At 46.1% G+C, this 23,617-nt stretch overlaps 1 protein-coding gene across 9 annotated transcripts in view; it reads left to right on the top strand.

Annotated features, from left to right (window-relative positions):
- The first annotated feature begins 7,263 nt into the window (after positions 1 to 7,263).
- The window catches only part of ARHGEF11 (Rho guanine nucleotide exchange factor 11), a 110,960-nt gene continuing 94,606 nt past the window's right edge, over positions 7,264 to 23,617 (top strand). For 4 of the 9 annotated variants that reach the window (XM_055403986.2, XM_088835888.1, XM_088835889.1 and 1 more), the window contains exon 1: positions 7,265 to 8,722. In XM_055403986.2, coding sequence (XP_055259961.2) covers positions 8,691 to 8,722 — 32 coding nt within the window. In that variant the 5' untranslated portion in view covers positions 7,265 to 8,690. Of the gene's footprint in view, positions 8,723 to 23,617 lie in introns of all 9 variants that reach the window. The other 5 variants (XM_088835895.1, XM_088835893.1, XM_088835890.1 and 2 more) reach the window with 2 other exon arrangements.

Genomic DNA, 23,617 nt, shown 5'->3' with positions numbered 1-23,617 from the left:
TATTTATTGTTCGGTAGTACTGGAAAAGACTCTGATGCTGGGAAAGGTTGGGGGCGGGAGGAGAAGGGGACGACAGAGAATGAGATGGCTGGATGACATCACCGACTCTGTGGACATGAGTTTGAGTGAACTCCAGGAGTTGGTGATGGACAGGGAGGCCTGGCGTGCTGTGATTCATGGGGTCGCAGAGTCGGACACGACTGAGCGACTGATCTGATCTGATCTGATCTGAGTGCTGGTTGAGTTGCAGCACACAGGATCACTGATCTTTATGGCATGCTGGATCTTAAGTTGCTGTATGAGAGAACCCTTAGTTGCAGCGTGTGGGATCTAGCTCCCCCACCAGGGATCAAATCCAGCCCCCTGCACTGGGAGTGCAGTCTTAGTCACTGGACAGGGTTTGATCCCTGTGTTGGGAAGATCCCCTGGAGTAGAAAATGGCAACCTACTCCAGTATTCTGGCCCGGAAAACCCCACAGACAGCGGAGCCTGGCGAGCTCCAGTCCACAGGGTCATGACTGAGTGACTGAGCACAAACAGATGCACATCGTAAGGAACAAGAAACAAAGGGCAAGCTAAACCCAAAGCTATGAAAAGAGACAAGTAAAACGGAGAACTTTAAAAAATAGACAAAAGTCAATGAAACTGTCTTAGTCAATTTGGGCTGCTATAAAAAATATCATAGACTAGTTTAAACAACAAAAATGTATTTTTAACAATTCCGAAGACAGGAAATCCGAGACAGAAAATCCAAAATCAGAGTATAGCAAGGTTATGAGAAAGATCTCAAATCAAAGATCTCAACTTCAACTGTGAGAAACTAGAAAAAGAGGAGCAAATGAAATCCAAAGCAAGCAGAAGAAAGGAAACAATAAAGATCAGGACAGAAATCAACAAAACAGAAAAACAACAGAGAAAAAATTCAGTGAATCCAAAAAAGCTGGTTATTTGAGAAGACTAATAAAAGCTACACACCTGTAGTCAGCTTGGCTGGGTCCAGCTGGAAGCAGTGGGAGGGAAGACGTAGAAAAGAGCAAGAGTTAACTTTGAGATAACAACTAGGTTTTGATTTGTGGTGATTGTTTCATGTATATCAAAACTTACCAAGTTGTATACATTTTAAATATGTGTAATTTATTGTATGTCAAATTTAAGGACAGTTTTTTCAATTTTTAAAGCAGGCTTTGGGGACTTCCTTGGTGGTGCAGTGGATAAGAATCTGCCTACACAATGCTAGGGACGCGGGTTCGATCCCTGGCCTGGGAAGATTTCACATGCCACAGAGCAACGAAGCCTGTGCACCACAACTGCTGAAGCCCACGTGCCTAAAGCCAGTGCTCCACAGTGAGAGAAGCCTCCGCAACGAGCGGCCAGTGAGCTGCAATGAAGAGTGGCCCCCACTCAGCGAAGCTAGAGAGAGCCCAGCGCAGCAACTAAGACCCAGGACCTCCAGAAATACAAATAAATAAATAAAACAGACTTTGAGCAATTTTTTTTTTAAATCTTCCTCTTGGTATCACTCTTTTTGTATCTTACATTTGATCCTGGTTATTTTTTCTTATTGGGATAAAAAAAATACCACACATACACACCCAACTTCCAAAAATATTAGCCTTCAACCTAGAACTGATTTTCTTTCACACATTTTCCTTTACAACTTATCTTGGCACCTTCCCGTGTTATTCAGTTTGTCTCAGCTGCTAGGGGTGTTGATGGGAGAGAGCTGGTTTCTAAGGTAACAACAGATAGGACGGTACCCCGCTTAGGAGGCTAAGGTGCATACCTCAGAGGTGACAATGCAGACCTTGTCTCAGTGGGAGTCAAGGACGGGAACCCCTACTCCACTGAATGCCTTGAGATCCTCAAAAGTAATAAGCGAGCAACTTTCCGGGGGTGATATCTCGAGGGACACTGAGAAGGGAGACAAAGAAGTGAGAGCTCTAGGGTAAAATCTGCTGGTCACCACTTAATGGGAAAAACGACTCTCTGGAGGGCTGAGGAGTTAAACCGCTGACCTCTACTTCCAGCTCCACGCTCCCCAGTTTCTCCTCAATACTCCCTGCTCTTCTTCTTTCTGATAAGGTTTTGCCTATGTGTTGTTCCTTGTTTTTTGTTTGTTTGTTTTGTTTTCACCAATGCCTGCAGCATACCGGCAGCACAGTTGACAGTTAAGCATAGACTGTGGCCAGACTGCCTGGTTCCCCGGCTCTGAGACCCTGAGCAAGTTATTTTACCTCCTTGAGCCTCTGTTTCCCACTGAAATCAAGGATGATAATAATAACCACCTCCAAAGGCCGATGAAATGATCTAGTGGTTAACACTTGCAGTTTGTTTAGAAGAGTATTTACCCAGTAAGCACTATGCATGTTTTGGGTGTTATTATTTTTTCACATTAAAATTTTACTGGGAACTCAACAGGTTAAACGGAGAAGGCAATGGCACCCCACTCCAGTACGCTTGCCTGGAAAAGCCCACGGACGGAGGAGCCTGGTAGGCTGCAGTCCATGGGGTTGCGAAGAGTTGGACACAACTGAGCGACTTCACTTTCACTTTTCACTTCCATGCATTGGAGAAGGAAACGGCAACCCACTCTAGTGTTCTTGCCTGGAGAATCCCAGGGACGGCAGAGCCTGATGGGCTGCCGTCTCTGGGGTCTCATAGAGTCGGACACGACTGAAGCAACTTAGCAGCAGCAGCAACAACAGGTTAAATGATCAGAATGTTCTGAGTGACAATGAAATGATGTCTGTAACAGTTTAATGTTGGTTATTCTGGCTATCCAGCAATAGGCTAAAGAAATCTGAATCAGCTAAAAATAAATCACAAAATTTTCTCACACTTAGGACTAAGTTCAGTTCAGTTCAGTTGCTCAGTTGTGTCCGACTCTTTGCGACCCCATGAATCACAGCACGCCAGGCCTCCCTGTCCATCGCCAACTCCCGGAGTTCACTCAAACTCATGTCCATCGAGTTGGTGATGCCATCCATCCATCTCAACAACAACTTAATTAAGCAAAACTGTGCACATCATCTTTCCAACTGATAAAGGCTGAAGAGGGATAAAAGATCACCAACAAACCATAGCACCATGTTTTTATCTGCTGCTCAACTGTCTCCTAACAGCATCTCAGAAGGAGAATGACTGAAATCCGTCTCTCCGAGTCCATCTTTCTAAGACAATACACTTGGTTTGGACTGGGGATGTCTGCACGGCAAAAAGTTGCTTCTCTACAACTCACACTGTGAACCATTCACGTTTCTCCACCATAGCTTTCCCTCAGCTATTCAATTAAATACTAAGTTTCTAGAATCTCTCTCTGCAAAAAAAAAAAAAAAAGCGATTTTTTTCTCTTTGCTTCTCACACTTAAAAATAAAGAGGTATAAACTCAAGCCTAAACAATCAGACTAATGGAGAATGAGATGGCTGGATGGCATCACCGACTCTATGGACAGGGAGAACTCCGGGAGTTGGTGACGGACAGGGAGGCCTGGCGTGCTGTGATTCATGGGGTCGCAAAGAGTCGGACACGACTGAGTGACTGAACTGAACTGAATGGGATTTCATGCAAATCACCTAAAACCCCTCTCTGCCATAGTTTCCTGAGGGGTAAATAAATTTAACATAACAACCAATGAACAAAACAGGAATGCCCAACCTATCCCACAGCATGTTGGGCAGAGACAGTTCATTTATTAACAGAGTTCTTGGGAAAAAGGTAAAATAAATATTAATTTAAGATAATAGTTTAAAAAGTTTATTCATGTTTTCCTGCCCAGCACACTATAGTTTATAGCAGCGTTCCCCAACTTTTTGGTACCAGGGACTGGTTTCGCGGAAGACAATTTTCCCATAGATTTGGGGTAGAAGGGGGATGGTTTCCAGATGATTCAAGAGCATTACATTTATTATGCACTTTATTTCTATTATTATTACATCATCTCCACCTCAGATCATCAGGTATTAGAACCTAGAAGTTGGGAACCGCTGGTTTACAGAGCCCAGGCTTGACTTTATTTAATCCATACAACCTGCAAACATCAGGTTACAAAGCTAGAAAGGGATACAGCCCAGAACAAACTCAGTTCTTTGCAGTCCTAGTCTAGGGCTCTATTCATTCACCAACAACTTCTTCCTACAACCTGTTTGTCTTGGGTACAATCTAATTTTTTTTTTTCTCCCCTGAACTGAGATTTAGCAGTTCACTTACATGGCCAGCTAACTTCAGGGAGTTCTATCCTGCTAAGGCCACTCCCCACAACCCCACAGCCTTCAAGGTGGAGTAGACAAAGAGATGCATTGCTCTATAAGAGGAAAATACTTAAGTGCATTCACAGTACCATTTAACTATAGAAAAATAACTTCTTATTTAAGCTTTATATTAATAGGTATTATTATTTATCTTTAATATACAGACTGACCTAGCACTCTCACAGGATCACTACTTCAGAAGTCATCTGTCACATGCAGTATGTGAGATGTTTCCAGGAACCAGCCATAATGCCACACACAGTTCAGGCATTCAGTTTCTTTATAATCTATGCTATTCACTGGATAAAAATAAGCCTCTTAAATGCTACAAATGTTACAACTTTTAGTAAACACAGGGAAAAGGACCATGAAAATTCTGTTCTGTGAGATTCATTGGTTATCTCCTGAGAGAGGCCTGAAGAGATACTCAACAAAACAGGGATACACATTTTCATTTTACCAAGTTCTATCTGACAGAACATTTTACAAACTCCTACCCAAAATGGCTGGCAAGAGCATACTACCAAGCATTTATTTCCAAAAACAAAACAAAAAAACCCAGCAAAAATCCACTTAATCTGTCCCTTCAAGGTGGAGATGAGAGTCTATTAATTAGAGAGAACGTTACTGCTTTTCTAAAGAAACTCATGCTTATGGAGAAAGTATTTTGAAAACCTGACTGAAATGGTTCCAAAATTGCTATTTTTTCTTTTTGGCCTCCCCATGTGGCATATGGGATCCTAGTTCTCCAACCAGGGATCAAACCCACATCCCCTGCGTTGGAAGCTGGAAGTCTTAACCACTGTACTGCCAGGGAAGTCCCTGTTATTTTTTTAATTATCAAAAAGAGTGTGTTTCATCAGCAAAATTTTTGTCTGCACACTTGAAAACTAAGAAACAAAATTTTAAATTTGTTTAAAAAATCTAAATGATACTTCCAAGGGGGTTGGAACCCATTTGCTAAAATATAAAACCTTCCCATCATCCAAGAAGGACTGATTGACTTAAACTGTAAATTTACTAGTTGAATTTCAATCAAAAGTCTTTGCATCACGGTGAATGGGACTGGAAGATGAGTATCATAATTTAATAAATGCAACCAAGAATGAACTTCTGCTTGAGTCTACCTCTTTGACAAGTATCTTTTCCAGTCATGATTCATTCCAGTCATTAACATTCACTAAAAAATATGATTTTAAAATGTACTTCATCTTTATTTTAAATAATCTTTCAATATTTCTACTCCAGAGCAAGATTTATAAGGTATGTAATAAAATATATGCGGGCTTCCTGGTGGCTCAGAGGTAAAGAATCCGCCTGCCAATCAGGAGATGTGGGTTCAATCCCTGCGTTGGGAAGAGCCCCTGGAGAAGGAAGTGGCTACTCACTCCAGTTTCTTGCCTGGGAAATCCTATGGACAGAGGAGCCGCTACATTCCATGGGTTGCAAAAGAGTTGGACACGACTTAGGATCTAAACAACAATAAAATACATGTAAATAATTGCTTAAAAATATTACATAGATTAAGGAAGCACGGTAAGAAAAATATTTGGTGACCACTGATCTATCACTGCAGAGGAAGTGTACACAATTGGGACCATTGTTTTTGCAGGTAGTATAGGAAGGGAATAAACAAGGTCAGTAGCAATTTGAACTGTGTTACCTGATTCCCGGCAGAACACGTCTTTGGGAGTTCTGGCTTATGGGTTGGTAGAGATGGGGTGCAAGTCTTCCTTTCATATACCAACTTGCATCTGGTATAATTCAGGTTATTTGTTTCTTTTTCCTCTTGCTATTTGCAAACTCATCACTTATAACAGGGATGAGTGCTGAGGTCACTCAGCTCCCTCTTTATGGATGTGTATGGGTAAATACACATATACATGTATTTCACCCCAGAACAATCAAGGGGGTGTGGAAGGGAGAGACCACAAGCAAACACACCACTGCCCGCAGGGTATTTTACAATAGCATTCACCCAGGCGCAAAGACAAAGTTCACTTCCCAGTCCTATTAAAAAGCTTCCTTTTGGTCTTAATTATTTTTAATCATAACGCTTGGGACCTTCTGACTAATGTCATGTTACTTGGAAAGATTTAGAAACTGTGATTCTATGATAGGAGGTTATGAAAATAGAACTGTCCTTGAAAGGATTTTCCATCGAGTTCAAAAACACTTGACCCAGACTGGTAGTAAGATGCCCAAACAATCGGGCGGCGAGACCAGAAGGGTCTCTTCAGTGGGTCTAAAAAGTGAGGCGGGCCATCGAAACCAGGGGGAAAATAACTGTTAAGAGAGCTCCTGGCTCCCAGGCAGGAGGCCGCGACAAATGTTTGAAAAATGAGAAATGAGGTGGAGGTAAAGTGAGCAGTGGCGGGGGGCGGGGAGGGGGCGCAGAGGTGACGACCGTGCACGCCAAACTGGTCCACGTGAGGAGGGGGCCGAGGAGCGCGGGGCCCCGCCGCAGGGTGGCAAGGCAGGTGAAAAACAAGGGTCAGGTCCTGAGAACTCAGGGCAGTAAAAAGGGGGAAAGCACCCAAGCGAAGCAGCGAGTAGGGGGCCGCAGTGGTGACGGCGGCGGGGACTGCGCGCTGTGATTCTCGGGGTCCGGGCCGGGGTCGCCGGCGAGCCAGGCCGGGAAAAGCCGGGGATCCGGCTAAGCCCGGGATCGGCTAGGCCGCACCGAAGGGCAGGGCCGGCGACTGTGGGGCCGCGGAGGGGACCGGCCGAGGACCAGCGGCGAGGGGTCGCGGCGGGGACGGCGCGCAGGCAGACCGGGGGAGAGGCCGGCGGCGCGGGAGCCGCGGCCGCAGCTCGCACAGAAGGGCAGGGCGGCCGGCTCCCACCGCCGCCCCCTGCCGCGGCGTGAGTGCGGGGAAAGGCCGGCGGGCAGCGCTGGGAGGCGGGGCAGCCTGCGGCCCCGCCCCGCCGGAGCGAGGGAAGGAGAGAGGCTCGCGGGGAGGGCGGCGCGGGGAGGGGGCGGCCGGCCGGGCCTGCGCCCGAGCGAGCGGCGAGCCGCGGGGGGAAGGGGCCCGGAAGGAGGCGAGCGCGGCCGCGACGCCGGGAGCCGGACGCCCGCCGGTGCCGGCCTGCCGCCGCCGCCTTTCCTGCCTGCGCCCGAGCGCGGAGCCTCGCGGCTGCCGAGGCCGGAGTGCGGCGGTCGGGCGTGGGGCGAGCGGGCGAGGGGGGCCGGGAGCCGGAGGCCGCCGGCGGTCCTGCGCCGGGCGCGGTGGGCTCTTGCCTGCGAGGTTAGGCGAGGGGCGGAAAGGAAGGAAAAAGAGGCCGAGCGAGAGACTCCAGGGGATCGGATTGTCCAGGAGGCTGGTGTGGAGAAATATCCCACCCCGAACTCAAATCCACAATAATAATCCAAACTATTAATAATAAGGGGCAGTTTTCCTGGCCAGGCGAGAGGGAGAGCAGGGGAAACGGGAAGAAGCGAAAGCTCCGTTTCATGGAGGCTGAGGCAAGAGAAAATTTCGGAGCCTGGATGTGGAGGAGCAAAACAGAACTAACTCAGGAAATTGTCTTTGAGAAAAAGGCCGAACCTAGGCTGGGAATCAGGCTGGGGTAGGTGGAGAAACCTGCAAGTTTAAAGGAAAAAAAGAAGAGAATATTTTCAGAGATTTTTCTCTGGTTTGTGGTATTGCTACCATTTTAAAGGTAAAAACCATTGCATTCAGGTGTTTTTTTTTTTTTTTTTTGGTGCGATTGGCTCATTTAAGAATTTCAGAACCTTTTCATCTAAAAGCTTTTTTTTAAAAGGAAATTTATAATTTTGATTTCCCAGGGTTGCACTGGACTTGTAAGGAGTGCTGTTGTGTACATACTATTGTATGGTTTTATTTATTTTTTTACTGTGCAGATCAGCTGGAAGATTTTTTTTCCAGGTGTCAGTTTGGATTTTTTCATCTTTTTTTTTTTTTTTGGTCCCTCAGTATATCTGTTGTTGTCGTTTTAAGCATTGGAGACCAGAGAATTATTTTTTCCCCTTTGGAGCTTGAGGCTCTTGCTAACGTAAGGACAGCTGGGAAAACTGGATTAAAAGGATGTTCTTAATCTATATTTTGCAGTTAAGATTGATATTTTGAAGGCACATTCTTTCTGTGATTCTTTTTTTTTTTTTAAGCCCATAGCGCTAACCTTGAAGAGATTTGTGGTTGGGTTTTTGGTTTCTAAGAAGGTCATAGTTTTTCTCTTTTTCTTTCTTTTTTTTTTTTTAAGAAGGGGGAGGGGAAAGGGGGGCTAAGAAAGGAGACCATGTTAACTGGTAGAAGTAGAATGGAGCTTCAGTCACCCGGGTCCTGAGAGCTGGAGGAAAAAGGATTGTCTTCAAGTTGGGAGGCCCTCCTCTCACCTTTCTTAAAAATTGCGAGCGATTCAGTCCTGATCAAGACATCACAACTACAGGATTCTGAAACCGTGGAGACACCGAGAAACCATGAGTGTAAGGTTACCCCAGAGTATAGACAGGTAAGTTTGCTAATAATGTGGTTTTTCAACACTTACTTAAGGAAAGACTGGGGAAAAAGGTGTTGCATTTTGATAAAAGATTGCAAAATAAGGGTCTGAGTGGGCTGTGGGTATTGGTGGGGTCCCTGGGGATTGTCTGGACATGTGTGTTTATGTTCCCTCTGTGTGCGTCCATGTTCAAAACACATCTCCTGAATCAGTGTTTTTTAAAGGCAAGCAGTAGACAGTGACGCAAGGAGTGGGGAAAGAGGGGGAAACGCTTTCTAGCCGCCTTTGACTTTTGCCAGGCCAGAGGCTGAATTTGAGTCCCTAACTTGCCAGCTTAAGGGTGGGAGGCGGGCACAAGCCTGGTCACGTGAGACCCCTAGGGTGCTTGGGACTGGCTTTAGGTGTTGGAGCTGCGGGGGGAAGGGCCCTGGCAGGGGCGTGGGCCTCCACCGGCTGGTTGCTGTGGAATGGTGGGGCTTGGTGATGGGGTGGATCCCATTTCTAGAATGAGGAGGATGTTCTTGGCCTGAATGATGGGACAGAAACACACTTTGCACCCATACAGGTCTGGATTTTTACCAGTGGCTGATAATGGCCTGCAGAATGGCATAGGTCAACCCTAGAATTTCTTCTTCTCCAAGCTTGGGGTTTAGATTGAAATCGGCCAACCAGCTAATGCTCTAGGTTTAATCTCCCAAGCCGTTTTTAATAAGCTTGACTCTGCAAAATAGGCCTTCCCTCTGCCTAGAGCCGGAAGGATTTGTTTTGGGCTCTTAGGCCTGATATGCAGAGGCACTGGCCGTTAGAGTCTGAGCACAGGATGTCCCACACCCCCTACCCTCCCCCCCGCCCCCCCACCAGAGTTTGCCCAGCCTTCTCATCAGTACACTACATTTTACAACTTCTAAAGGCATCTGCCTTTTCCTTTCCTCCCCTTCTCTTCAGCCCTTCGAGAACCTAGAGAGAGGGTAGTTTTGTGGGTGCTGCACAAATCCTAACTGGATGGATGGGTGGTTGGAGGACTGAACAAGCAAATGAAAGAACTGGGCAGGGGGCGGCGGGCAGGGAATTACTGGAGAGATAGGGAAGAATATTTGCAAAGGAGCAATGAGTTGTTTTCTCCCTGTCCAGTTAACCTTTGATTATCCGTGCTGATAATTTCTTTTTGGCAGTGGAATGTGGCCTGAAATGCGTATAATCTCTCTCTCTCCCAGACACTAATCTCTGTATTGCCTCTGAGCCCCGTTTAGATTAGTTCAGCAGTCCCTAGATGGGGACCTGACTTGGCAGTGGAGAGAAGGCAGACAGCCACAAAGGACAGATAGTGTACGTGACTGCTCAGACCTCCATCTCTTCCCCTTTTTGTGGCTTCTCTTTAGTTTGACTCTTGTCAAGGCAGGGAGTTGAAATGGTTACATGCCTGCCCTTCTCTTTTACCCTCTTGGAATTTGGGAATTAACATACTTGCCTTTTTGAGATTGGGGGTGAACTGTTCCTCTGAATTCAGAGCTGTGAGAAGTTAGAAACCCAGGTGTTGGGGGTGAAAGATGGAGGCAATGAAGGTTCCTGGGCTGGAGTGAGATGCTCCTCTGGGAGTTGGGACACCCTCACAGTCTTCTCAGGATGTGTGTAGCATGGTTTTTCTGAGTGCTTTCATAGGAATGTATCTATTTGAACCTCCCAGTATTTCCGTGAGGCAGACAAGACAGAGGTTTTCATTCCCATTTTACAGAAGGGGTGATTGAGGCTCAGAGAGGATACCTGGCTAGCCCAGTGCCATCTTCCCCGAGTAGGGGCAGAAGCTGGACTCAGATGCAGGTCTTCTAAACTGGAGGCTCTTACTTTTATCCCACCCTAAGTATTGGGTTGGCCAAAAAGGTCATTCCAGTTTTTCCCTATAGTCTTATAAAACCAAAAGAACTTTTTGGCCAGCCCAAGAGATTTGTCTACTAGTCCTGTGAAGTGGGAGTGGGGCACGTTTTATTCTTTCTGGCTGTAGAGTAGGATGCTTTTTGGCACCCCCTCGCCCTTGGGATAGTGCAGCTTTGCAGGTTGAGAGCATTCTTCACTTCCACTCCCAGGCCAATTCTCTTCCTCATCAGAGGGTCAGTTCTGGGGCTGGAGTCCCCTTAAAGGTATCTCCAGTTGCGCTGGGTCTTTACCCCTTTAGCAGTAGGTTGGTTCTGTTGGATCTTTTGACATCTCAGGTTCGATACCCCTGTGGATTTTAAATATTTCACAGTGTTACACAATTTTATACTGTACTAGAGGGATTGAGTGGAAGGATTTCAGACTGTTGAGGCAGGGACTGTCTTTTAGTTTATCGATTTGCTGTGTAGGGAGCCTAGTGTAAGGTACTGTGCTCTAACAGGGTTTCAGAAAATGTCAGTGTGCAGTTCTTGCTTACAGAGAGCATGCAGTCTAACTTGAGAAACTAGGAAAGGTATGAGAGATATAAAAGCAGCGCTCCACCATAAACTCTGTAAAGGCAGAAATTGGGTTTTCTTTGCTCAGATATATCTCTGCACACCTGGCTTAGTGCCTTCCATTGGATGAATGCTCACTAAATACTTGACATGAACAAATATTGCAGTGAATGAATGTGTCAGCACGTATAAGTTCATCCGTTTCAGATTTTTCGAGGTTCGTGTTTAATTTCGAATGTAGTCAAAGTAAGGTCAATTAGAGAAGGCTTCCTTGATGATGTGTATTTTCTGGGACATAAGCAACATGATGGAGGACCACGCCTATGAAGAGAGATTGTGGCTTAAGGAATAGAAGGCTGTGGAGAGTCTTTAATCCCCTCTTGAGGAGTGACTCCTGGTCCAAAGAAACATGAAATACTCACAGCTAATCTTGATCTTGCAATGTTAATCAGTTGTTACTGAAAGATGGGCTGAACTGTAGCTGTTCATGTCCCTTTCAGTCTTTGCCCACGGACAATTTATTGCCCATTAGTGTGTTCTTCTCAAAAGTTTCTAACAATGTGTTTGATACTGCAATCAGAGATAATGATAGTGAATTGTGTTTATGGGAATGATGATGAGTTTTGCTCTTCCATGTATATCCGTTGCCCTAGTTCTCCATGGCAAATGTTTGTGAGATGGCCAGATGGGTTAGGAGTTTGCATCCATGAAACATCTTTTCTCTGTGCAGAGACAGTTAGCTCATGTGAGGACCAGAGCAGATGGAGAAGTACTAGATTTAAGCCGAGTTCTTGGTTTGAGCCCTGGCATTCCCCTTAACTGTGTGACCTTGGGCAAATCACATGCCTCCTTTGGTTTCCTCATATGTAAGGCAGTAGCTCGTTTATATGAAATGCTTTCCAGTCACAAACCTTTTCACATAGCTTGTCATTTGAGGATTATAATATTTATTGCATCTTTCTCATGGTGCTGTTGAAAGGAGCAAATCAAATCAGGTAATATTTCACATTGCTTCCTAAACCGTAAAGCTCTGGAAATTTTAGATGGTAAACTCAGGGATTTGATTTAGCTTTGGGCACGACTTTCTGAACTGACCCAAAACAAATTAAGAGTGACCGAAAGATCTTTCCATTGTTTTGAAGAATTTAACCAGAGTGAACAGGCTTTTTTGTTGCAGAAGTACATGAGGTTAGAAAGAAGGCATACTTTTCCAATGGTCAGGGTTGGGTGATGATAGTAGAATATGAGAAGGGGAAGGTTATTGAATCTCCTTCCCAGGAATTTTGATGAATGGGAGAGGCTTGAGCTACCTTGGCTTCCTTAGATGGGGATAGAAAGGATTTGTTTTATGATCTCTGGCTGTTCCTTGTTTTAGAAGCATATGACTTGCCTAATTCAGAATAAACCCGAGACCCAAGCAATTGTTCCTTATCAGGGATCTGAGATTGAATGTAACTTTTCCCCAGCCTGTAGCCTTTTTTCTTTTTCCAGAGGAGGCGAAATCTGGAGTGAGGGTATGGAAGAGGAGGGGGATGGAGGTAGCCGAGGGAAGAAGGAGGCTTCAGGCTGAGGAATGTTTACAGAGAAGAAAAGCTGGTGGCTGAGGCTGAGGAGAAGGTGGGGGAAAACCCTTCCCACCTCAGGCTTCCCGCTCACACTTCAGGTTCTTGTTGAGCCCTGGAAACAAGACATACAGCTGAGTTTCTACCTCGTTTAGATGTTGGCCTCCCAGAACAATAGCTGCCCTGGTGGCTCAGACAGTAAAGTGTCTGCCCGCAATGTGGGAGACCCGGGTTCGATCCCTGAGTCAGGAAAATCCCCAGGAGAAGGAAATTGCAACCCACTCCAGTACTCTTGCCTGGAAAATCCCGTGGACAGAGGAACCTGGTAGGCTACAGTCCATGGGGTCGCAGAGTCAGACACGACTGAGTGACTTCACTCTCAGAACAATGACAGGGATCCAGAGCTCCAAATAATAAGCCCCCTGAAATGCTGAGTCTTCTCCAGAATGTGCCCTCGTGCTCTCCAGGCGTGAGATTAGAGATGGCAATGGATTTGCACATGGAACATTTGGCGATTAATCACCATTATGAACAGGAGCAGTCTAAGCTTACCTTCACATACTCAGAAACATTTCTGAAAGAGCACCCTTTGATGAACAAATTCATTTAGTTTTTTTTTAATAGTCAAAGTACTGTCAGAGTCCCTTTCATCGTATTTAGGAGAGCAGACCAAAAAATGTGAAAAGTTTAATGACAATGAGTTCGTCAGAAATAAAAATGATTCTGTGAAGGTCACATGGCTAGTCCCCAAATTGGTACAAAGACAGAGGAGTTCTGGAAGCTTGTAACCTCCATGGAATAGAGTTTGGAAACTTTTGGATAGTGTCCCTTACTGCTTTAAAGATCTGGGCCTCCGCTGAATGTGAAAGGGCTTTGTTAACACTGAAGTTCCATGAAATGGAAGAGGACTGGTTTTAATCTATACTGACTGAATCTGCTTCACATCTTCATAGTGGCACTACCTTTAAAAACCCATTTTATTGGTTTATTATTTTTAAAACTTAATTTCAAGATTTATCATGTGGCTTGGAAACCGTTTCACCATGGACTGTGCATTCTTCTTTTCTCAGTCACCGTCCTTGGGAAAAGACTCAAGTGAAGACCTGCTAGTGGCATCCAAGGTCACTTGTTTGCCCCATGGAGGGAAGCAGGACTGCAGAAAGTTTCTGATTCTGGTTTCAAGAGAAAAAAGTATTCATTACTTTATGAAAAGTTGTGTTAGATCCCTTGTGAAAGGAGACGTGGAGTTCTGAGGGAAGACCGCCCGCCCCCAGCATCTGAGTAAATAGATGAGTAAATTAGGGTAGCCAGCCTCTCAGATTTGATTCCGTCTAGCTGTTCGGTTCTTTGAGCCTCTGAAAACATGATGCCTGTCCCCTTTCTTTCAGTGAGCCAGGACTTTTTTTCAGGAACCCTATCTGCCTTCCTGAAAATCAGTGAAAAATGAAAGTTTGAAAAAAAGAAACAGAGAACAGAGCAGTCTGATGAAATGGGAGCGGAAATGGAAGAAGTACAGTGATGTAGAAGCATACGGAGGGGCCAAGAAATCTGTGGCCCCCAACAAATTTGGAGTAGGATTTGGAAGACATTTTCAAGGCCTGGAGAAACACCTGGATTTGTGGCCCTAGAGCAAGTGAACAGAGTTGAGAGGAAAATCACAGAAGCCTTAAGTCTTAAAGGATCCTCTTCTTTACTCTTGACTCCAAATAGGCTGTCTCTTGAGGTGGTTCAGAAGGTTGAAGATCTCCCATTTTCACTGATCCCCTGTGGTTCCATGAGTTGAATAGTTGAACATTCTTTTGATTATCAAATTTTTTTTTTTTTGGCTGCGCTGCATGACTTGCGGGATATTAGTTCCCCGACTAGGGGTTGAACTCAACCCTGACAGTAAAAGCACCAAGTCCTAACCACCGGACCACCAGGGAATTTCCTCCTTTGCTATAATTTAAGCCCATCTTCCTGCCTTTTACTTCTGATTTCAGCACAGGCCCTAAAGTCCCTTGTATCCCTCCAACATCTTTAATGACTTCTTCAAGATTCTCTTCTTTCTAAAGAATAGCAAACTAAGGTGTGGCTATTTGAGAAAGGAGCTTCGAGAAGTGCAAAGTGAAGTGACTTCATTCAGTCTTGATTTTCAGCACTTTCTCTTCCAGTATTTAAAGCTACCATAAAATGGTGCAGTGGGATCTGTAGCCACCAGTCATGGCCTGGCATCAAATCACAGAGGAAACAGGACCAATCTGACAGCCTTCCAGATGATGACCTGTGATCAGAGGCACTTGCAGTCAGTCAGTTGGATGGCAGATAGTTATCAAATAGTTCCATGCTCAGCTCAGTGCTTAGTGTTCTGGTAGATAATTTGCAAGAATGTGGAGCTTACATTCTTGTTGGGAAATGTAATTAATGAAGCAACATGAAACAATAAAAAGATAGTACATCATTGCTGAATCTGGATGTATACCAAAAAGGTACATTTAGTGACAAGGAAGAAGTTGGTGCTAATGAGAACGGCCAGGGGAGGGGTTCAGTTCAGTTCAGTCGCTCCGTCATGACGGACTCTTTGCAACCCCATGAATCACAGCACGCCAGGCCTCCCTGTCCATCACCAACTCCCAGAGTTCACTCAAACTCATGTCCATCGAGTTGGTGATGCCATCCAGCCATCTCATCCTCTGTCGTCCCCTTCTCCTCCCGCCCCCAATCCTTCCCAGCATGAGAGTCTTTTCCAGTGAGTCAGCTCTTCGCATGAGGTGGCCAAAGTATTGGAACTTCATTTTTAGCATAAGTCCTTCCAATGAGGGGAGCGGTAGTTAGATATTATATAAGTCAAAGAAAGAGAGGAGGCCGTTTCAGACAAAGGGAGCAACAAAAGCAAAGTTTTGGTGTAGAATCAAGCGTGAAGGTGGCCTCAGGATGGTAAGAGTGTTGGTCTTTGTAGAGCAGAGAGAAAGTAGGTTGTCAGGGCGAGTATGGTGGGAGGGTGGTATGTGGGGATAAAGATATTCAGATTGATGTGGTAGGAAATGAGAACCAGTGAGGTTTGTGTAATATACAGTGATAAAAAGAATGTTTAAAAAAAGAATTCTGATATTATGTAAATGAGAAGACAGCAAAAGATAATGTGAGAGCAAAGAAAAAGGGCAGGACTTGAAAGACATTTTGGAAGGAAAATCAACAAGGTATGGTTGTTAAGGCTGAATCAGATGTGGTTCTGAAGTTTTGGAGACTGGCTGACTGGAAGGGTAGTGCTATTGCTGAGAGAATAAGACCATCATTAGAAGTCATTGCACCTCCCATGGATACCCAGCAAGTCACTGAAGACAGCATATCAAATGATACTTATCTTGCTAAGGCCTTTAGGTTAGGCTGTTTCTACCAAATAGTATTATTTATTTATTTGCCAAATAGTTTTAAGAGTTCTTCTAAAGGAAGGGAGCGAAGGGAGTGAGTTCTTTGAGATTCCCTTAGGAAATGGGTCATGATTTGAGGAGATTAACATGTATTTGAAATCCTGATTAATTAATCATACCCCACTCACAGCAGACCAAACTCCAGGGCTCAAGGGCTATCTCTGCAGAAACCACCCTAGTAGCATGATTATAGGACAGGACTTAAAGCTGGAAGAGCTTTGTGTGAGCCCCAGCTCAGCCGCTAACTAGCTGTGAGATCAGGACAATTTGTGTCAAAGCGTTTGGTGAATCCTGTAGTGCCAAACATACGGTTTGTGTTGTGGAGGCATTTGGTTTGGCAGGGACCCCAGATTGGTCTGAGCTCTCCTCAGTTGCCACCGGAAGACCTGTGCTTAGGTGCTGAGACCTCTGCTGATTCTAAACAGGACTGACAGGCATGGCTCTGGGAACATACAGAACAAACACAGGACGTACTAGTTAAAAATCAGATGCGGAAGGTTCTGTCCCAAGGAGATTTTTTTTTTTTTGCTGGAAACTTTTGTTCAGTGTCTTTCCTTTCCAGCCCAAACTCCCCAACTTAGGATCCATGCTTTCTTCAATTCAGCCCGCATCTCACTAATTGTATGTAGGTCTTGTTACTGTCCCCTATGACCCCGCTTTGTTTCCTAGACGCCATCACTCTTTCCACATCTTTATATGCATCTTATCTTTCTCTTCCCAACTCTCCTTAACCTTAGTTTCTTCAAGGAGGCCTTTCTGGTTAATATCATCAGACTCTATAGTACGTTTATATTATTCAGCATTCCTTTTGCACATCCATATAGCAAGTGAACTTTTACTACCTTTTTAAAAAGTGATTTATTTGTTTTTGGCTGCACTTGGTCTTCACTGCTGCGCGTGGGCTTCCCCTCCTTGTGGTGAGCAGGGGCTACTCTCCAGTTGCAGAGCACAGGCTTCCCTTTGCAGTGGCTTCTCTTGTTGCAGGGCACTTGCTCGAGGCCACACAGGCTCAGTAGTTGTGGTGCCCGGGCTCAGTTGCCCCGTGGCATGTGGAATCTTCACGGAGCAGGGACAGAACCTGGGCCCCCTGCCTTGGCAGATGGATTCCTAACCATTGTACCACCAGGAAAGTCCCTCTTACACCTTTCATATGTTGATATAAAATACTTCATGTCAAGTTCCAGCAGAATCACTAGCACATGGTCTAGTATTATAAATAAATACTGGGTGCTTTTCCGTTCTTTGCGTGATTTATGTTGGGTATTGTGTCCTATCCTGTTTTGGGGGGTTCAGAAGCGATGTCTCTTCATTTTTTCATTTTTCTGGATTGTCTTCTAGTCCCCAGTAGAGTTCTCTTTATATGAGGTATATTCCTCCCTGCAGTTACGTGACTTGAACTATAGTTCATTCTTGACATTTCCAGTTCCCTCCATGCCTCCCCAAGGGATTTCAAGAAAGCAGCACTAAACATGGCTTCCCAGGTGGCTCAGTGGTCAAAAAACAAAACAAAACATTAGTCTGCCAATGCAGGAGACACAGGAGACTCAGGTTGGATTTCTGGGTCCGGAAGATCCCCTGAAAAGGGAAATGGCAACCCATTCCAGTATTCTTGCCTGGAGAATCCCATGGGCAAAGGAGCCTGGCGGGCTACAGTCCATGGGATCTTGAAGAGATGGACATGACTGAGCAACCAGCACACACTCAACTCGAAACATCGCTGCTAGGCACGCAGACCAAGAATTCCATTTTCTTATTGGGTGCTAGGTTCTGGGCATTTGGTATTTCTTTTAGGGGCAGAGCAGCCTTGAGGTTGTTTGCCTCCAGCTTCTCCCAGCTCTCAGGGGATTTCCCCACTGGCCGCCTGGTTTCAGAGCTGCTGTTCCCTGCAGGGTCTGACGGCACTGGCCGGCCCTGCCATTGTCCTGCCCGCCCCAGGCTGGCCCCATTCATTTCCCAGAGCACAGCCCTCAGAAGCTTTCCTCCAAGAGACTGCTGCTGCAGAGAAAGGCCACTGTTGTTCTGGGGGGAGGTGGCTGGAGAGAGTGTAGTAAATAGCTTTCTGAATGGGACCTTGTATGAGGCTAGAACCACAGACCCTTTTCTCCTCAGAGCCCTAGGGTTGGGGGCAAAAAGCCACTAGGACTTCAGTGTGTTCACGGGAGCAGGGTCTGAGGTTTAGGAATACTCGTGCTGTCCCTCAAATAACGGCATTGGTTCATTTAAGAAGTCTTCACTGGCTGGTGTCCCTCAAGGCACTAGGATTCAACGTGCATAAAAGCGTGCCCTGCCCTCTGGGAGCCTGTGGTTTTGTTGGGGAGGCATGACGGAACAGGAGTTATATGATGCCACCCTGAACGCTTCGGTGATAGCAGTTGAGGCACGTGCGAGACCATCAGGAAGGTATGCTGGAGGGTTACCTTTAATTGAGGCCTGAAAACGAGAGCCAGGCTGGAGCGAGGGAAAGTCCAGGCAGAGTGAACAACGCATACTGAAGACGCAAGGCAAGGAAGGCCTGGTGTGGCAGGAGCTGAGGCGGCTGTGGTCTGGAGAGACGCGGAAGGCGGCCGCAGTCATTCATTTGTGCCCGCCTCTTTGCGGCCTCCTGGACTGTAGCCCACCAGGCTCCTCTGCCCATGGGATTCTCCAGGAATACTGGAGTGGGTTGCCATTTCCTCCTTCAGGGGATCTTCCCGACCCGGAGATCAAACCCAGGTCTCCTGCATTACCAGTGGATTCTTTCCTGCTGAGCCACCAGGGAAGCACTGAAACTTTAGAACAATTAGTTAGATGAAACAGGAGAGTAGGCAGGGAGCTAGGGCTTGGGAACCATGTAATCTTCCTTGTTAGGGGTTTGTACTTTATCCTGAGGGCAGTGGAGGACCATTGCAAGACAAGTAGAGAGTGACATGGTCAGATACGCTTTTAAAAGATAGCAAGATCACCCCGACTACAATGTGCACCTTCACATTGAAAGAATGAGAGAATAAGAGAGGGAGGACAAATTTGGAGCCCACTGCAGTAATGTGGGCAGCAGGTGAGGGTAGCATCTACTGGGGAGTGACAGTGGAGACAGAGAAACGTGAAGGCTGAGTGATTGGTTTTGTGAAGGAGAGTTGAGGCACAGATGGCAATCTTACTCTAGGCTTGGGCTGTTGAGTGGTGTGTTCATTCATTCTTGGCTGAGTAGGGTCTTAGTGGCAGCATGCAGTATCTTTGGCTCAGGGACTCTCGAGTTGTAGCCTGCAGGCTTAGTTGCCTCAAGGCACGTGGGATCTTAGTTCTGAGACCAAGGAAACCAGGGATGGAGCCTGCATCCCCTGCATTGGAAGGCGGCTTCTTAACCACTGACCCACAAGGAAAAGCCCCTGGGTGGCACTCTTCAGTGAAAAGGGGAACTCAAGGGGACGAGTGTGATTGAGGGAAGGAGTCCCTTTTGGGCATGATGAGTTTGAAGTGCCTGTGGGTGATCACAGGGAAGGTGTTAAGCAGGCCAGCAGCTGGTTACACAGGCCTGGAGGTCAGGAAGGTGTGTGGGGCTGTGGTCATCAATATCTAGACAGAATAGTGAAAGTGGGAGGTTGTCCAGGGACAGGGTGTAGAGTGAGAGGAGAGCCTTGGACAGAACCCTGAGGGGCACTGCTTCAGAAGGGAGGCAGAGGATCCCACAAGCGAGACTGGTGGGGAGTGGCAGGAGAAGAGCAGTTAGGGCAGTGTGGAATCTCAGAAATGAGGGGAGGGAGCGGCAAAGGCAGCAAGTGCTCCCTGGGGGCAGAGGATGGGAAGGATTCAGAAGTGTCTGGAGTTAGTAACTGGGAGGCTTTTCATGGCCTTGGGAGTGGGGGAGGAGCCAGTTTGGAATGAGTTTGAGAGGGAAGAGGAGGTGAGGAAAGGGTAATATAGTCTGGTCAATTCTTTTATGAAATTTAGTCAGAAAGAAGAGGAAAAAATGTAGCCCATTAGTCTCCATTAATTGGCCTTTGAGTTCCTTTTTTCCAGGTAGAACTAGGTTTTTTTTCAGAGTTTGGTGTACATCTGGAGTCAGCTGTGGCCGACTGACTGCTGAGGCGGGAGGGGAGATGTGTGACAGGATTAAAGGAAAGATTAGAGTGAAAAGAAGAAGTCAGTTTTTAAAGTAGGAGAGAACACAACTGATGGAGAAGGATGGAGGTTTTAGTGTCGAGATAAGAGTGCCGTAATGGTGACGCTCCTTTGTATTTCTGCCCTGTGATACGGAGTTTGTTAAGTGTTCTTGGTCTGTTATCTTTTTGAGATAGTCTAGGCAAGTATTTGCATTCCCATATTATAGGTGGGGAAACAAGCTCAGGGACGCTTTAATGACTTGTCTAAGTCTGTAAACTAGTAAGTAATGGAGTTGGGATTTAAAAAAAAAAAATCTGTGCTTACAGAGCCCTAGCATCACGCTCTTTCCATTTTCCTGTCCCCCTGACCAAGCTCACGGTAAAAAATGTGTACATCTTTGAGGGAGCCAGACATCAGGTTTGCTTGACCCAAATAAAGGGTGCCCTCCAGGAAGACAGATTGGTTGATCAGGAACCAAGTCTCTTGAGTGTTTAATCTCTTCTGGGTAAGCTTGTCCATGGCTCCTTGGTAGGACCTGAGGTTTGTATTCACTCTTCAAGAGGAAGAAAACTTCCCTCCTTCTCTGCCTCCTGGCTGGTTAATGATGGGGGAAAATGGCACTTGGGGCAAGGTAAGTTCAGTGACATTGGGAAGAATAAAATCTCAGAAGTGACTCAGCGTTCTTTCACTGGGCAATGTGGCACCTTTAAGCTGTTCAAGGATCTTACCTGTGTGTAGCCTGGGACTGTGTAGTGAGTGGATGCTCAGTAAGTCTCACTCGATGAATAGATGTGTGCGTGCTTGTGCATGTGTACGCAGTCGAGTCTGGCGTTTTTGTGAGCCCACGGACTGTGGTCCACTAGGCTCCTCTGTCAGTAATTTTCAGGCAAGAATACTGGACCTGGTTGCTATTTCCTTCTCCATGGCATCTTCCCAACCCAGGGATTGAATCCGAGTCTCTTGTGCCTCCTGCCTTGGCAGGCAGATTCTTTACTACTACCCCACTTGGGAAGCCCCCTAAATGAATGGGTACGATTTTTTAGTTAACACCTTTATGATATATAACTCACATACCACCGCTACTTTAGGATATCCAGTTTAGTGGATTTTAGTATATTCACAGAGTTATGCAAACATCTCTCTTATCTCATTCCAGGAAATTTTCATCACCCCAGAAGAAACCTCATACCCCTTAGCAGTCATTCCCCTCACCACCCCACTAGCCCTAAGCAACCATGAATCTACTTTCTGTCTCTGTAAATTTGCCTATTCTAGACATTTCCCCTACATGGAATCATATAATATGTGACCTTTTGTGCCTGACTTCTTTGACACATGGTATTTTTCCAAGTTCATCCATCTGTGTTGTAGCATATATCAGTGTTTTATTCCTTTTTATGGCCAAGAAACATTCCATTGTATGGATATACTACCTTTTGTTTATCCATTCATCAACTCATGGGCATTTGGGCTGTTGCCAGTGCTTGGTTATGATGCATAATGCTGCTGTGAACATTTGTATACAAGTTTTTGTGTGGATGTCCCTTTTCATTTTTCTTGGGTATATACATGGGGTGGGAATTGCTGGATCATATGGTATCTCAGTGTTCAGCATTTTAAGGAACTGCCAAACTGTCTTCCAAAGTGGCTAAACCATTATACATTCCTACCAACAAATTGAGAATCCAGTTTTCCCACGTCTTCCCAGAGTTGTTTTACTGTCTTTAGCCATCCCACCAGGTGTAAAGTAGTGTCTCATTGTGATCTTGATTTGCATTTTCTTAATGACTAGTGGAGCTTCCCAGGTGCTGCTAATGGTAAAGAACGCACCTGCCAACGTTCGATCCCAGGGCCGGGAAGATCCCCTGGAGGAGGGCATGGCAGTCCACTCCAGTGTTCTTGCCTGGAGAGTCCCCTTGGACAGAGGAGCCTGGCGGGCTGCAGTCCATGGGGTCACAGAGAGTCGGACGTGACTGAAGCGAGTACGCCTGCAGTGACTAGTGATGTTGAGCATCTTTTCGTGTGCTTGTTGGCAGTTTGCATATCTTCTTGAAAGAAATGTCTATTTGGATTCTTTGTCCATTCTTTGTTTATTTGTCTTTTTATTGCTGAGCAATGGATGGTTTTATGCTAAGTCACTTAGCCTTGCTAGGCCTCACTCAGCTTCACCAGTTGTGAAGTGGGAAAGCTGGATTTGATTTCCGAGATCCCCCCAACTCTCATGTTATTTAATCTGTGGAACTTCAGTCACCCTTTTAAGGTTCTGCTCACCAGACTGCAGTGTAGACTAGTCGTTAGGAGTATGAATTTTGTGTCAAAGAGACCTGGGTTTCCTGTTACTCAGTCCCTCTCAGCCTCAGTTTCTCCTGTTGGAAAATGAGAAAAAAAGTATTTTTCTCATAGGTTTCTTGCAAAAAATTAAATAGTTTTATTGCAAAAAAAATAATGCATGTAAAGTGCTTAGCAAAATACCTGACATAGATAAGAGTTACCGGGTAGTGCTAGTGGTAAAGAATCTGCCTGCCAAACACGGGTTCGATCCTTGGGTCGGGAAGATCCCCTCGAGAAGAAAATGGCTACCTCTCCAGTACTCTTGCCTGGAAAATCCCATGGACTGAGGAGCCTGGTGGGCTACAGTCCTTGAGGTCACAAAGATTCGGATGCAACTGAGCACACACACACATCTCCTTACTAACTCATATCCTAAAGTCTCCAGTTGGATGAGCCAGGTCCTCGTTCCTGGCTTCCCAGGTGGCGCTAGTGGTAAAGAACCTGCCTGCCAATGCAGGAGACAAAAGAGACACTGGTTCGATCCCTGGTTTGGGAAGATCCCCTGGAGAAGGAAATGGCAACCCACTCCAGTATTCTTGCCTGGAGAATCCCATGGACAGAGGAGCCTGGCGGGCTGCAGTCCAAGGGGTCGCAAGGAGTCGGACACGACTGAGTGACTTAGCACTAGCCCCTGTCCTGATCACAGAGGCTCTGCACAGATCAGTACTGTTCCAGTTATCCATTGCTGCATGCCACCCCAGACAGTGACTTCACACAGCATTAACTATCTTGCTCACAGTTCTGGGGGTTGACTGGGTTGAGCTGAGCAGTTGTTCCCAGTTGGGATCTCTCACCCAGGTGGAGTTATGTAGGGGCCGACCTGGCCTGGGGCTTCAGAGGTCTCTGCACTGTGGCCTCTTGGGAAGACTCAAACAGCTGGCGCTCCCCCACTCTGTTTCTCTCTTTTTCTCTGTCTGGGATCTCCAGATTCTCTTTCCACATGGTGGGATTGGGGTAGCCAGCTTCTTAAAGAGTGACTGAAGGCTCCCAGGGCGTTTGCAGAGGCTGCATCCCCCCTTATGAGCTGGCCTCAGAGGTCACTTCGTGTACTTTTTGCCTTACTCTCATGAGGTGAGGGAGTCAGAAAGGCCTGGCCAG

The sequence above is a fragment of the Moschus berezovskii genome, chromosome 4 (assembly GCF_049115385.1).
Source record: "Moschus berezovskii isolate FMDL1 chromosome 4, NW_MosBer_1.0, whole genome shotgun sequence".
NCBI lineage: Eukaryota > Metazoa > Chordata > Mammalia > Artiodactyla > Moschidae > Moschus > Moschus berezovskii.
The sequence above is the reverse complement of the archived record's forward strand: the minus strand, read 5'-3'. Positions and strand labels throughout refer to the sequence as shown.